The sequence below is a fragment of the Molothrus aeneus genome, chromosome 1 (genome assembly GCF_037042795.1).
Source record: "Molothrus aeneus isolate 106 chromosome 1, BPBGC_Maene_1.0, whole genome shotgun sequence".
NCBI lineage: Eukaryota > Metazoa > Chordata > Aves > Passeriformes > Icteridae > Molothrus > Molothrus aeneus.
The window spans coordinates 115,166,713-115,182,742 of record NC_089646.1 but is presented as its reverse complement, the minus strand read 5'-3'; the positions used below and the strand labels follow the sequence as shown (position 1 = coordinate 115,182,742).

Sequence of the window (16,030 nt, the reverse complement as noted above, 5' to 3'; positions counted from 1 at the left end):
TGTAGGCAATTTTACAGTGAAATTGCAACTCTACAATTAGTACAACAGCTGGCTGCTATTCCATATGTTAAGCTTAATGTGGAAAGAGAGTTATAATCATAAGAGGGCTTGGGTTAGTAGGGATTTAAAGATCACCTAGTTCCCAGCTCCCAGCCATGGGCAGGGACACCTTCCACTTGACCAGGCTGCTGGGGTCACATCCAGCCTGGCCTTAAACACTTTGAGGGATGGGGCATCTACAGCTTCTCTGAGCAACCTGTTCCAGTGCCTCACCACCCTCACAGTGAAAATTTTTTTCCATTCAACACATCTTACTTAAAGTAGTCCAGAGTTACCCTTCTAAAACATTTCAGTGTTAAAAGGAGTAAGATTTTTAAAATATTTTACACTGCATTTCCTATCTTAGTTGTTGGCTGAAACTGACCTCAACAAAATAAGCCTGTTTTACCTTAAGTAGGTACACACACAGGATGTAAAGTTTTGGTCATTTATTTGGTTATGTCTAAATCCTTAAAATAACATGGTTAAGGCGAGAGAGAAGCATATTCGTTACAATTCATATAACAAGTAATAAAAAGATTTGAGTATCTGTACACTACTTCAATTAACGCTTACTGATGCCTTGAGCTATATTCAGCTAAGTGGCATTTTTGTGTAAACAGTATTTACTAGAACAAAAAATTAACTAGTACTAGCCCTACTTCTAATATGCTATTTCAAATCTACTCTTGCAAACAAAAAGCAGTAAAAATACTCATTTGTCTTAGACATACAAAGCACAGCATTGCCCTGGGTAACAACATGTAGCTTTGCAAGTGATACCTGGTTCCTTTAGTTGCAATGGCTTATAGTAGTAGTAAGCTAAATAAAAGACCTACAAAAAGAAGTCATAACACAATTGGAATTTCACATTGTCAAGCATGTAAGGCTGCAAGTTTTACAGTGTGTGAATACACGAGATATGTTGAACGGTGACATTCCCAGCCATTATAGATGCAAATGCTTGATGCAGCATATCTTCTCTCAGCCTCCAGAAAGGCTCATGTGCAGAAGAAAGAGATCACTGAGTATAATAGCCCAAGTTTAGTGGAATCATCATTATATATATGTACACACACATCCATGGTGCAAGTTTAGACTTCAGGAACAGAGTGATCCATCAGGCTCTTCATGATGCTAGTTGCCATCCTAAGGAAAAGGAAAAGGCATTCAGGTTTGTAAGACAACTATAGAAGACCACTCAAGCCTCTGCTCACAGTAGCTTTGTCACTACCAGTCCTTCAATGCAAACCCGAAGCTGGACTTTCACTCCACTATTTTTGGTAAGTTGCTACAGACAGCTGCACAAAACTGCACCCTGAGATTGAAGAGAAGCCCACAATACTCAATGCTTCTATTAGCACCTGAGCTGTGTGGTTGGTATCTTTCAGGGTATGGGCATGTGTGCAAGCAGAGTACAAGCACAAGGGAAGGAGAGCAGAGGGAAAGGTGGCTGTTAGACTGAAAACTGCTTTGTAGAAAGAGGATACCAAGCCAAGGGCATATCCTTTTCCTTTACCCAAAAAAAAGATTCAGTTACACCTGAAGCACTATTAATGTCTACCAACTTCAAAAAGTATTTATGCAGGACAGATTTAGTTGTAGAAAGCCATTGTTTCCAAAGGATTAGGAAGAAACCCAAAACTAGCCTGCCCAGAATCACTTTTAAGCCACAAGAATTACTTGCAGTACAAACAACATTTTAGTTAAAAGGTAACAAATATTTGTAGTATTCAGTTCTTAGAAATTCAGGCTTAGTCAAAAGAAGTTTAGAAAAGGCTTTTTCCAGAGAGGAAAAGGCAAAGGATCATCACAAATGTAGAATAGGTTAAAAACAGTACCAACACACACCAATTTGACCAAAACATCAGATTAAACAAATTTTCAGGCATCCCCACCCCTCCTCCAGTCTTAAGTAAAGTTTGTAATTAGGTCTTATCATGAGTACACTTTCTAGTCACTGTCCACTGGATTATAAATAACACTGTGGCTGCTTTGTATTACCTACCTCTTTATTATATAGTCATAAATACTAGAAGGCATGACAGTGATGGTCACTACGTTCCCAGCTGTTGCCAAGATGTCTGCAACCTGCGAGTCCTGTCAGTAAACAAGAAGTCACATGAGTAACACAACTCAAGCTGACTAAGAAAGCAGCAGTTCAAGAGCTTTTTCTAGACCCATTTCACATGGCTTTGAGACCCTCCCAACTCCTTGTCTGGAGCACTCAACCTTCAGGACAAATCACTGATACTGCAATACCACTTCATAGATGTTTGGTTATGAGTATCTTGCATGAACTGACTAGAAAAGGGACACAGATGTCATACACAATTCCTGCTAAAATTTGATGCATATTGAAAGGAGGAAGTTTACCCCTCTTTGTTTTGCCAGCAAGGTTGGACTACAGATAAAAAGAGAGGGCCAGCCTTGCCAAGTAGAAGCAGAGAGAATGAGAATGAGCTGCCCTAACAACCAATACAAAACTGCACAGAGGCCTAAAACATCTATGTCTCTCCAGTCAAGTTACATCATGACTGAAGTTTTTATTTTATGAACACTGAACAATATATTATAACATTTTCTGTCTCTCCAAAACACACTATACAAACATAAAAAGCTCACAGCTATCCACACCCCACACATAGTAGTTATTTTACCTTCAACCCAATTACATTCTGGCCATTAATTTCACAGATGTTGTGCTCTGTCAGAAGTCCATTTCTTGCAGCAGAACTGTCTTTCACTATTGAGGTTATTTTTCCATTCTTGAATATGAAACCAACGTGTCCTGTGCTGTCCTTATGCATGGTAATAATTCGTTCAAAAGGTCTAAAAGACATTTTAAATAAAAATCTTCAGTCTACTAAACCATAGGAAAAAACACATTCTATTTTAGCGTCTTTAGCTTATAAAAAGTAATTGTACTGTAAGGGACTCATATTTTCTATAATGAAAATTTGTTTGGTTTAACTTCATTTTGTTAATATTGTTGTATTAAAATATACTTGTTTATAAACCTTACATGTTTTCCCTGTTCTACAGATATTTCACCATCTGGATTATAATAATACAAAAATCCCATACAACATCTACCCATCACCCCAACCAAACAAACATCCACTAAAGTTCTCTACAAACATTACAAGGTCAATAAAATAGCGCAGGCAGTTTTAACAGCTGTAGGTAGACTACAGGATTCTGAGAGCACAAGGCTTCCCCAACAACATTTCAACTGCTTTGGGGACAATAAGCCTTTAAATTGTGTCTTGAAAAGGCAGAGGAAGAGGGTGCCATGCTGGGCACAGAAGTGGTAGACAGATCAGGGAATCTACTGGCACAGTATTTTAATTCAGTGTTTGAAGTAACTGCCCCAATCAAAGCAGCTGCCCTCCACTGAGTCAGGCTTGGTTCTTAAGCAGGAAGAACATGGAAAAAGCTGAGGCATACACTTAGTCACATGAAATATCATCTGTCTTCTTGCATCCTACAAGCCTTATGTTGAATCTGACCTGTGGTTACTACATACAGTTAGCTACAAGATCATTATTTAAAAACATATTGGGTCATCAAGCATGCTTTTAGTAAAATTGGCATTAATTCCTATGTAGTCAACAGAGTTCACAAGAAAAGCTATCATGCTACATAAAATGCAAATCTATTAATTAATACAGCAAACATTTTGTTACTTTTATTGTTGACTTTCACTTAAACTAAATTTAAAAAATTGTATCTGAAAAAAAGCACAGAACTCTTCAGAGTTTAAATTTAACTTTTGCCATCTCTCACTCACTAGTTTATCTTGGAAAAATGTTATGCCTCATCAGGCCCAGGAAGTTTACAATTTAGGAACCATTTTGATTGCTCCCCACAAAAGGGAACATTTCTGAAGATCTTTACTACTGAAGCACATGGACAAGCAGATTTTGTTAAACCTGCACAAGCAAGGGGAGACCCATATCCCTCAGAATTACTCAGTGATGGATTATGGCAAATCCGTATCTGCAGCTGGCTTTACCTGTCCCGAATGATCATTGAAATCCTTTCTGCAGAAGCCTGTTTCAGAACTTTGTGTGCTTTATCAGAACTCCATCCTGCGCAGTTTTCGCCATTGATCTGCAGGACTTGGTCCCCAAACCGCAGACCAGCAAGGGATGCTGGAGAGTTTGCCTGAACTAACTGGACAAATATACCCTACAAAAGAGGGGGAAAAAAGGGAGGGGAGGAGAAAGGGAAGTTCTTGCTTAAAGATGAAGACCAGTCACAGAACACACAGCCCCTAAAGTTTCCCATTCTACACAATATCAGCCAAACAGACAAGACAAAAGGACCTGCTAATTATCTCTTTATAAGGGGCAATTTTGAAATTTCAGTCTGTTTCTAGATGTATTTAAAAGTCTGACAGACACTTAATGCAAGAACAAAGTTCAAAAACAAGCAAATCTATCTAGATCTCTAAATATTAAAAATATAAAAAAAAAATGAGCGTAACATTAAAGTCTTAAGCAAAGGGTTGAATACTTGTCTGTTCCAACAGGTGTTACAAAACTATTTCTAGTGAAACTACACCTAAAAACAAAGTAAAGCATATCAAAGCAAATGATAAATAATACCTTGGGAGAGAGGGGTGTTAAAAAAAACCACCACCCCATACTACTCTAAGAAAAGCCCATTTTCTGCATTAGAAGAACTACAGAGAAGTATTTTAACCCTATATGCTACCTGCAGTTCAAATTTTGTAAAACATTCAGATTAAATGGCTTAAATGGTTTAAGCACCTTTTACAAAAAAGGAGATAGTTCTAAACTGTGGGCAGTGAGTACATACTGCTGAACATTAAGTACTGCACAGTATTTGCACAAAGGTAAAGACAAGCAGTCCTGAGCTGATAATAAGTATCACAGCAACTATGCAAGGACAAGTTCACACTCTAAAGTGAAACAAAAAATATTTTATGTATTTTTCAGATCTTACAAAACACAAGGCATTAAACTGCAGCTGTAAATTCAGTTTCTAGTCCAGAGAGCTGGGAATCTAATTGGAAATCTAATCACAAGTCTAATGAAGGACTTTAATATTCTGGTAACAGATAAGAAATTGTTTTACAGAAGACTATTTTGTGACCACATCCTAACTTCACTACTAATATAGTCCAGCAGTAAGATCTCTAGAGGTAAAAGCAACTTTTACACTTACATTATCAACAGACTTAAGGCGAAGTCCAATTTTGCCATCTTGATCTTTACACAAAATTGCTTCACGGATGCCTTGCTTAATTTCTGCTCTGCGAATTCCAATATCATTTCCAGTCACCGGAGCTACCATGTAATTAGTAGAAGGTCGTGTTACCAGTTGCTGATTAAAACAAAACAGCCAGACAACTTAGTTTCAACTTTTAAGAACAGCTATATGTCAGTTTGTATGAAGTGATGTTTAAAAAAAACACACAAAATAAGCCGCAACACCAAATCTCCCCCACCCCCTCCCAAAATTGGAAATGGACTGCTCAGTTTCAGAACAGACTGAAATAGGCACTGCAACTTAAATAATTCACCTCTCAGTCAAGTATGGTACTTAGGGCAAACAATAATCTGCTCTTTAGAATGCTAGATACACATTTAGTCTTTACGCTTTTGTTTTCTAGAATATGCATGACTGGTACCTACACCCTGTGGCTGAGCAGCTGCTGCCACTGCTAAGTTTCTCTGCACCTCTTCCTCATTGAGGCTCAGGCCCATATACTGAGAAAGTTCTGGATACAATCTGGGGTACAAGCCTACAGGAGAAAAACAAAACAAAAATCAATACAACAGTTGGTTTAAAAGAAAGAGCAGTTAACTGCTTTCACATGCACAATTACTTCAACAAATCTTGTGCTTTTGTAATTATTTAACTGGAAAATTATGGCAGAAGACCCACTTGAATCAGAATTGTTATTCTGGCCTGGTTCAGAAGAGTAACCAGACAAGCAGCACTTCCGAGAGAAAGAACTTAGAGGAGAACTTTCAGTTTCAGTTACTCTATTCACCCTTTACAACACAAACAACAATAGACACACGGTGATGTTGCAAAACCAACACTGTGCGGCACTGCATAAGGACACGCCCTTCAACTCCAGAATTTCGGGGCAATTAGTGGAGAACTGCTCCCTTCCCCACCCCCAAACCAGGTGTGCTGAAGAACACACACAGAGACCTTCCACCAAGTTCAAAAACAGCAAGAGGCATTCACGCCAAGGATATTCCAGATCTGAGGCATGGGAAGGTTTCTGCAGAAACCTCCTGGCTCTAAGGTTCACACTACAGTCTGCTGTGGGTCTTCATGAGAAAGCAGCTGTCAGTTTGTCACCGCTTCAAACTGGAGGGGCTTTATACATGCCTCTCAACAAGACAAAACACACACAGCCTTTAAAACAACCCTCTACACCCAAGCAAAGGGAGGCACAAGGAGTGGGAGGAAAGGAAGTTGAACTGACAGACTTCACAGACCTTGAGCTGAACAACTCTGGAAATAACCTTGATATTGCTCTTGACATTCCACAGATCATTAACTGGCACCATACAACAAGTGCCAGATATGAGAACTCGTAAGAGTCCCCCTGACATTCGCACTAAATGGGTCGGGACAGAAAAAGCTGCTTGGAAAGAGAGGCAGTGGAAAGAAGGGCTTCAGAAGCAACCAGACTCCCCAGTACACAAGGCTTGGGTTTCTAGTGTTCATTTATGGGTAAAAATGTATAAAACCAGCTATTTTAAGAATCCATGTCTGACCAGCAATAGAAAGTAACTTTTCTGGGAAGGAGCAAAGGTCAATACAAAGTGAATGCCAGTATAAACAAGAGATTTTTTTGCTCTTTAATATGCTGCTTTGCATGAGAGCAGGCTGATCATATTTCTGGACTAATCCAGAAGGTTATAGCTTCATCAATATTGATTAAAAAGCTTTTGATGATTAAATTTTCTATTTTTGCTTGCTTTTTCAAGCAAGCCCCTAGGATTATGCACAACACAGCACAAGATTTCTGCAGCTACACAATTCTTCTATTTCGTTCTTTACTACATCAGATGCATCTTTGCTGCCTGAATTAAATTCTCATTTAAAACAGAGTGCTCCAAATAATGGAACACATAGCAGAACACAAAACTCTTGATGTTGTATAGTCTCCCATTTCTGTCAGAACAGAAGCATTTCCAGTGGGTCTGGCACATCCTATAGGTGATGTAAGGCCTTCTTTCATTTGGGATATATTGAATGATTAAACATTCTCCAGTCACAGAATTCCAGAGAAAGTCACACACAAACTGATGTCAAAATTATGTTTTAGCTCCTGCTTGCTAAACACATGTAGGAGAATTCAAACTATGGACAGCAGAGCTGCCAAGACTGCTGAAGCAAACTCAAATTTGGTGTGGTGAGGTTAGGCCATGTAAGTACCTAATCCAGATAGGATCTACCAGAGGCAACTCTGGTGAGCTATGCAAATATCTGCCTTAAAGTCATCTTAGATACAGAAGCACCCAGAGGAGAACTGGAGACAAAGTTCCATCCTGCTCTGATCGAGCAGCGTTCCTGACCACCATTCTAGCACTGCTGCTGGTCTTGCTAGTTACAAGGCTTTAGGCCTTTTAGACTTAAGTTTTCTAAAGCAGAGCTCTAACCTCAAACATACCAGTGCACCTTTGTGGATGTACACGTACATGGAAGAAAAGAAGGAGAAAGTACAAGTACAAATCATTCAGCTTTAGATCTGATGGATTTCCCACCACACGTCCGATTCCAAAATCTGCTGCAAGCTCTATGTTGGTTGCACAACAAGATGAAGTGCCAGCTTCCTGGGCACTTGTTGACAGAGATTTGTCTTTGTCCCAAAGCAAACTCAGTGTAAGAGGAAAGACTAACTCACGCTGTCCTCTAAAGCTTACAAATATATATGTGATAAATAAGGACAACTAAGTATCTGAGGTAAGAGCTAACAGAGCCCAAAGGCATCAACATCAAATCTTGTTATGGTAGGCTCACTTGGAAAAGGTTGCAAAAAGAGAAGGGTGACTGCTTGCCACAACTTCCTTTTATAAGCAAACACTGTTTTTTGACTCCTATAGCACCTTACCAAAGTGGGTGTTAGCATTTCCAAAATGGAAATGTAAACAGGGTAACATTTATTTCCCTTTGTAAATAGGGTAACATATTTATAGCTATTTTTGACTGTACTGTTAACTTTAAGATTTCAAAACTGCTTTCCACAACATTATCCATAGGACACTATGTAGTACATGAGCTTACCTCCATCACAAGGAATTGGAGCAGAAGCTTCAGACAAGATTGCTGGATTAGCTGGATTTGAAGAAAAGGCAGTCTGAGCCTAAAAGCAAAGAAACTCACATATGTTATCTTGCATAAGAAAAAATAAATCTTAATTATGCAGGCAGGAGACTCGGTATTTTCTTTTTCTCTTGTACATGCTAATTACTATTCATCTTGAAGTAATGAAGTCAAACTTTTTATGTGAAATAAATAGCTTCAATACAACATGCTGTAATAGTATCAGAACTACTTTGGCAGACCAACTTGTATCTTCCTCAGAGACAAAGCTACAGTGATAATGCAGAAAGGCTTTCCTGTCAACCTGTTCTATTTACATCATCAAGCAAGTTAAAAAGCCTTAAAGGAAACATTATCTTTGTCCAAAAAAGCTTACAAATAAGTTTTAAGATGTGACCTTTAGCAGAGTGTTTCACAATTACTTTTTTCAGCTAGAGAGCAGCAGTTTTACTTCTTCACACCATTTACAGACGTTATTAGTGAGATCCATAGTTCTTTTCAGGTGTCAAGTTCCACACAATCCAGTGCTACTAGTATGTCTTCTGAAAGAATCAGACTTTCCAAGATGATTTTTCTACAGCCACTACAGTGAACACATTAAGCTTTATTTCTGTATTGCTGACTGGCTTACTTTATTAAGTTCTCTTATATTTGTGAGTCAGTTTCCTTCCTTCTCAATACCTCAGCTCTATTTTTTTGTCTTGTGTGTTCATGACCAGTGAAAAGTACAGCCTTAGAGAGGCCTCTTAAGCATGATGGAAATAGCTATTCCAGTAACTTTCCTGAGGTTGAATGTCAAAGGCAGGGGGAGGAAGTACTCAATGCATACTGAAACGTTACCCTGAACGGGACACATAAATTTTCTAATACAACATGACAGTCCAATTACTTCATGATGTTAAGGAAACGCTTAAAAATAGAAAACTTCTCAGTCCTGTTCACTCCAGGAAGTTGTCTTTAAAAACAGGTTTCACAGCAAGAATGAGTCATTATTTAGCAATATCACGTGTATTTAGAAGCACAGGCTCCAACTCAAATGATGGACAAAAAGAGCAGGTTAGAATAATATTTAATGTAACAAGTCTGTTTGTTTTAGCCAGCAGTCATTTGAATCTTAGTCACTCATTGCAGATACAGACATCTTTCAGCACTCTGCCCCCTCTTCTCCTAAGAATGGCCTCAGACTTATTTAAAGAGACAGCATTTTTATAATGCATTCTTTGGGAGAAGGAAATAATTTAGCTTTTGATGCCAGCAGGTCAAGGGAGGTGATTCTGCCTCTCTACTCGGTCCTTGTGAGACCCCACCTGGAGTGCTGTGTCCAGCTCTGGGACCCCCAGCACAGGAAAGACATGAAACTTCTGGAGCAGGCCCCAAAGAAATGATCACAGAAGCAATCAGAAGATGGAACACCTCTCCTATGAGAAAAGGCTGCCAGAGCTGGGGCTGTTGAGCCTGGAGAAAAGAAACCTACAGCAGCCTTCCAATACTAAAGGGGGCTTATTAAGAAAGATGCTGACAAAACCTTTTAGCGGGGCCTGTTGCAACAGGACAAGGGATACAGGTTTTAAACTAACAGAGAATTAGATTTAGATTTAGACCAGATATGAGAAACAAGGTTTTCAAAATGAGGGTGGTGAAGCACTGGAATAGGCTGTCCAGAGAGGTTCTAGATGCCCCATCCTTGAAGACATTTAAGGTCAGGTTGGGACATTTTAGGCTCTGAGCAAAGTGATGGAATTGAATATGTCCCCGCTTGCTGCAGAGGATTTTTATCCAAACTATTCAGTAATTCTATGAAAAGTATCAGTGAAAATGGAATGGCTTACTGATTACATTTATGAAAATTTTCAACTGTAATATATAAGCTCTAGCAGTTGGTCAATAAAAGGCCAAAGGAGCCTGTTCTTGGCTCCAGGCTACTCAATTTTTGGTTCAGCTTTACCAGACTGTAGATAAAGGACTGTGGTTACATAAGAAGAATGGAGTGGGAGGACACAACAAGGAGCAAACCTAACATAGCACCCACAACTGCAAAAGCCCCACCCCACACATACAAACACAGATGAGACAGGGCTCTGCATTTTGGGATAGCACAGGAGAGTTAAGAAGCTGTTCTAGTAGTTTGTTTGATGGCTTCCCAATGAAAACAGCAAGGACAGAAGTATCAGCCACCTTAAAACACACTATAACTTCTTGCTGTTGTTTAAACCAGGAAGGAATACAGGTTAAGTTCAGGAAGAGGTAAAATGTTGAAGAAAGTAAGGAAACTCCTTGTGAAATACATCCACATCAAACTTCTCATAGACTTGTTAATCCATTCAAGTGTTTTTCATTATTTTGTTTCACAGATATTTTTTAGTCCTCATCATGTCTAATAATAAAACTACCAATATTCTTACAAATAAAGGGTTTTGCACAAAGGTGATAATCTTGGATGTACTGTAAGAACTGGTCACTACCATGAAATAGCCAGAGGACAAGTCTGATTCCAGATGGCATTAAGACAGCCAGTGCTGCTTTTTTGGTTTTTTTTTTACTCCAATGACCACAAAAACTTTCTGCCACAGATTTGGCACTGGGAATGAGATGCAGCAGATTTATTAGTTTAGTCATCAGAGAAGACAATGACTAAATTTGTCTATTTAAGACCATGTATCTATACTTCAAAAAACCCAAACGTATTAAAGACAAATTAACACAAATGAATAGATAAAGCAAAATAAATATATCCAGGTGGTAAAATAGGCATTCATCATATTAGATAAAGCTACAAAGTAAACAGGTTGTCTTTTCCAACAAGTTCTCAGCTTCAATAAGTCTCTCCTTTCCTGGATTAAATATTAGATAACTTATTGTCATCAAAACTCATCTTTTTTAAAGTCCACCATACCTGAATAACTTTGTCCACCTTCAGATCTTCTAGGGAAGGATAGAGAGACATTTTGATGAAGTCCTACTGGCCAAAGGGCAGACTAGAAAAAAAATCAAATGGGAAAGCAAACAAACAAGAGGATTAGCTTTCAGATATTTACTGAGTTTAACTCCTTAATTTTTTTTCTTTTAAATAAATTAAGCAGACTAAGTGCTAAACAAGTGTTCTGTGACCTGCCAGTCAGCAGTAAAGATATCTGGCACTACAGATGAATTCCATTAAGACTACCCATTTAATCTGTTATCAACAGCAGCCTTTGGCTAATAGGCTTTATTTAATATACTTAGCACTGTCAAAGTTTAGGTCTCAATGAAGAGAAAACCTACAGAGAGCAAAACATTTCGCAGGAAGCAAAGAAAGACTTTAGGAGGCCAAGATGCAATTACAATGAGGGTTAGGAGGAAAAACCTAACCACTCTTGTCCCAACAGGGACAGCATTTTACATTCAACTGTGGAAGCTTCCGCGCTGTTGTCTAAAATATTTAAACACTTTCAACACTTCTAATATTCCACTGACCTGCTTTTGGCTGGGACAGAGCTAATGTTCTTCCTAGGGCTGTGTTTTGGATTTAGGATGAGAATATTAATAACACACTAGTTGTTTCAGTTGTTGCTAAAAAGTGTTTATACTAAGTCAAGGGCTTTTCAGTTTCCCATGCCCTGCCAGTGAGAAGTCTGGAGAGGCACAAAGAGCTGGGAGAGGACACAGCCAGGACAGCTGAATCAAACTGGCCAAAAGGATACCATGTGGCATCATGTTCAGTATATAAACTGGGGGAAAACCTGGCCAAAGGCATGGGCATTGATCAGCAAGGGGTGAGCAGTGGCAGTGTGCATCACTCATTTTATATATTCCAACTATTTAATTTTTTTTTTTCCTTTTCTGTCACATTAAACTATCTAATTACATCAACCCGTGACTTCTCACTTGACTCTTCTGATTCTCTCCCCCCATCCTGCTGGGGCAGGGGGAATCAGCAAGCAATTTTGTGGTGCTCGGTTTTAGGCTGGAGCTAAATCATGAGATCCAGCAAGAGGCCTCTAGACAGACCTTGGCTTCCATTCACAACACATTAATTGCAGCAAGAGACCTGTAAAAACTAGGAAGATTCAGTCAGTGGTGAGCTTGAAAACACAGGAATTCCAGGCTGGTTGTCATGTGATGTTCAGAGAGTCCCTGTGACAACTTATGAGGAAGTAATTAAAAAAAAAAAAAAAAAAACAAACCAAACCCTAAGCAAAACTAAAAAAAAACTAAACCACTTCACATGGTACTCTAAGGCACCATGCTGACATCCAGCTCTCCTAGAGCCAGTCACCTGAGGCTTCAGGAAATCTCATTTTTCTAGAGCTGCTTAACTTACACTCTCACTGAGATCAGATGAACTTTTGAAACCCACAATAAAACATTCCACATCAGTCCATGGGAACATTTCAGTGAGAGGGATGGAGAGGGACATAACGAGAAGACAACAAAATGTGATGCAGTTTAGCAAGTCACAGAAGGTACTGAAAACATAGCTAATACAGAAGTTTTACTAAAGGTTTTTGTTTTGGCAATTCATTTTCTCATTCAAAGAAAAGAGGTTCTTATTAAAGTAGCAATTTAGGAAAAATTTCAGACTAAAAGTGACCATTGCATAAATCCTTGAGCGATTGCTTCTTTAAGTGCAGACACAGTCTATTTCTAAATGAACACCACACACACAGATGCCTAACGTGATACTGCAGTAACACAATAGACATCTCTTCATGTTACACTAAATTCATCAACAGCTTTTATGTTTGCTCAGCAGTGCCCAACAGCTCCAGTATCATGTCAAACTGCAATTAAAACTTCAAAAAAGCATGCTCTAAATGTGACAGAGATCTAAACTGTAAACACGTGGTCTGTTATATTACAATAATTAATTGCCACTGACTTTTTTGATTAATTGTTGCAACTCTACCAAACATAGTTAAAGCCTGGAAACTATAACACATGCATTTAAGGTCAGTTTGAAGTTCTGTTTTAATCCAGTATCAACCTGAAACAATGAAATGCTTTTGCTCATCCAAAATGGGCAATAGCAAACATAAGCCAAAGCCCTTGGTCAGGAAAGTGGCTCCTGGATGCTCCATTCAGCTGCTGACACCAGTCAAGGCACACACAGCATTGGACTCAGCATCTCCTTCTGTGCTACAGCAGCCCTGGTAGGTTCAGGTGCTGGTCCCAGCACTGGCACATGTTCAGAGTCAGCACACCCCTGGCAGCAGGGGAGGGCAGGCCAAGGACAGTGTGTTCCCAAAGGAGTCACCCCATGGCAGAGTGAGGAGAGGCACACCAGCAGCACTTTGCAGGTGATGATCTTGGCATCCACAGAGCGGCAGAGCACAGCACAGGCAGCGCCAGGTCCCCTGCCCCAGTGACCAACTTCCATGGAACACCCTGGCCAGCTTTATTGCTCCTCCTCAGACCAGTCAGTCTCTGCACACAGTTACCTGATTACCAGAAAACCCCAATCTTCCACTAGTTTATAAAGAGGAGCCCAGTGCTTTCTGCAGAAAAGCATTAGCAAAGCTAAACAAATACTAGTGTTCAGATTACATAAGACAACACTCCAGAAGTTTATCCTGTCCCTTGACCACCCCCTCAGCCTTCCATCTCCAGACAAGGGTTAACAAACCCAAGTGTTTGTCACAAAGGCTGGCTGGCTAGGCTGGCTCCCTCGCCATAAACTCACCAGTTCCCGGTTTTGGTTTTCCAACTAAATAGCCAGAGGAACAGTCACCACTGTAACTGCATTGAGTGAGCTGATAACTTTGCATATGGTAACACAAATACCCCATGTTAGATAATGCAAGAGCCACAAGAATATTGCATTTAGTTTAAAAAAGGATTGTTAAGTAATAATTGCCACCGTCAGGGACCACCAGTAATTGCAGGAAGAACTTGTCCATGATTTCTGTGCAATGTTATTCACAGTATAAACATGAATTTCAGCTGGTGCTGTAACGGCTTTAGGCACCAGGGAGTGGATACCACAAAACGTGAGTCACTACAACCTCCTCTCCTCTCTTAAAAATCTATACCAACATCAGAATTACTGATCATTTCCATACTGTGAGGAGAGGAAGTGTTTAGGGACGTAGAAATGAAAAGGAAATGCATGGGGCAGGAGCTGTAACTCAGCTGGTGACCCGCAAAACCTGGCAGTAAAGACCTCGCCCCTCTCTTCAGTACACTTGGCTGGGAAGTCTGACTGCCCCTGCCAGCACGTCCCACTAAGGAGAGATCCTGTTTGCCAAAGGGAAGTACCGGGCCACCGATGGGAGAGGTATGAACGGCGTCACTCGTGACACCCTGAGCCTGCCAGCAGGAAGTCTCCAAGGTGGGAGTGATCCCGAACTGCTTTCGGTGGCCCGGCTGGGAGGAGACGGGCTTCTCGACGCATTGCTCAGGTCGGAAAGCATGAACAAAACACAGCAGGATGGTCCTGCGAAACCCCAATCTGGTCAGCCTGTAGTGACTGCTGTCTTTGAAAGCACCAGCAGCCAAAACTGTGGGAGGGGAAAAAAACAAAACAAAAACCGCCCCCCCCCCCATATGTCTTCCTCCTGTCGCCCATCGAAAAAGTACAGCAGGCCACAATGCTGGCACCTACAGTGGAACACTGGTTCCCACTTCCAGAAATTAGAAGCTTATGAGCCCCGAAATTCATCTTTAGAGCAGATCGAGGACAAACAACACTTCCCGAAGGTCAGGCTGAGACATCACGAACCGAGAAACGGTTTCGTAAGACGCGTTCTCCACTAATAACTCAGTATTTCCCTTCTGATACACATCTAATTAGCCTGGGAGCAATTGCCCTCATTATGCGCTCAGCTCCGAAACCTGCTGCCTCCATTTCAGACCTGAAGAAGGGCTCGCCTGCCTGAAAAGGCCCGTCGTGTCAGTCCATTGCTGCAGCACCTCTCAGCCCGTCACAAGAGAACTCAATACAAATGCCCGAGCCTCCGCCGTGCAGTGGCCGCAGAGCCCCAAGGAGGGGCCAGAAGGCGCTCCCAAACCCCAGGGCCGGGCACAGGCAGTCACACAGGGCCTTATCCAGGCGCTGCTTTCCCTGTCCGCGGCCAGAGGAGCCCCTCGGGCCGGCAGCGCCCCGAGCCCGGCTGAAGCCTTCCTCCGTCCGGCTGCGGGGAGCGGCGGCCCCGCAGGAGCACGACACGGTTCCGCGGCTGGAGCGGGCACCCACACCGCCCTCGCAAGCGGCACAGCGGGGCCGCCCCGGCGCCGGCCGCCCCCTCCCCGCTCCGCCATGCCCGGCCCGCAGCCCCGCGCCCGTCCGCCCCAAGGAGCGCACAAAGGACCGCGGGGAGGGGGCTCCGCCCGCCGGCCCCTCGCTTACCTCCGGCCCAGGGGGTTGTTTGCTGCCGTCCGTCGGGGCCCGCAGTACGGAGAGGGGCGGCAGGGGAGCGGCTCCCCTGGATCCCGGCAGCGCCGCTAGGAACGGAGCGGAGCGGGGGCGGCGGCGGAACTGGCCCGGCCCCGCGCATGCTCCGGCGGCGGCGGGGAAGGGGCCGGGGCTGGGGCTGGGGCCGTGGCCGTGGCTGGGTTGGGCTGCCGGCGGCTGTGGGGCAGAGGGGGGCGAACGGGGTGGCAGTGGCCTCGGTCCCCTCTGGCCGCTTGTTTCACGCAGAATCTTGGCAGCATCAAGGTTAGAAGAGATCTTCAACGTCATCCAGTCCATCCG

General features: G+C 41.8%; 1 protein-coding gene across 1 annotated transcript; it reads right to left on the bottom strand.

Annotated features, from left to right (window-relative positions):
- Window positions 1-473: 473 nt before the first annotated feature.
- On the bottom strand, window positions 474-15,819 carry SDCBP (syndecan binding protein). The gene is made up of 9 exons (XM_066546850.1): window positions 15,686-15,819; window positions 11,255-11,336; window positions 8,323-8,401; window positions 5,706-5,815; window positions 5,236-5,394; window positions 4,058-4,233; window positions 2,700-2,871; window positions 2,048-2,139; window positions 474-1,188 (listed from the first exon to the last, which is right to left on the bottom strand). The coding sequence occupies exons 2-9, from the start codon at window positions 11,303-11,305 to the stop codon at window positions 1,134-1,136; spliced, it is 894 nt and encodes a 297-aa protein (XP_066402947.1). The 5' UTR covers window positions 11,306-11,336; window positions 15,686-15,819; the 3' UTR covers window positions 474-1,133.
- Window positions 15,820-16,030: the final 211 nt, after the last annotated feature.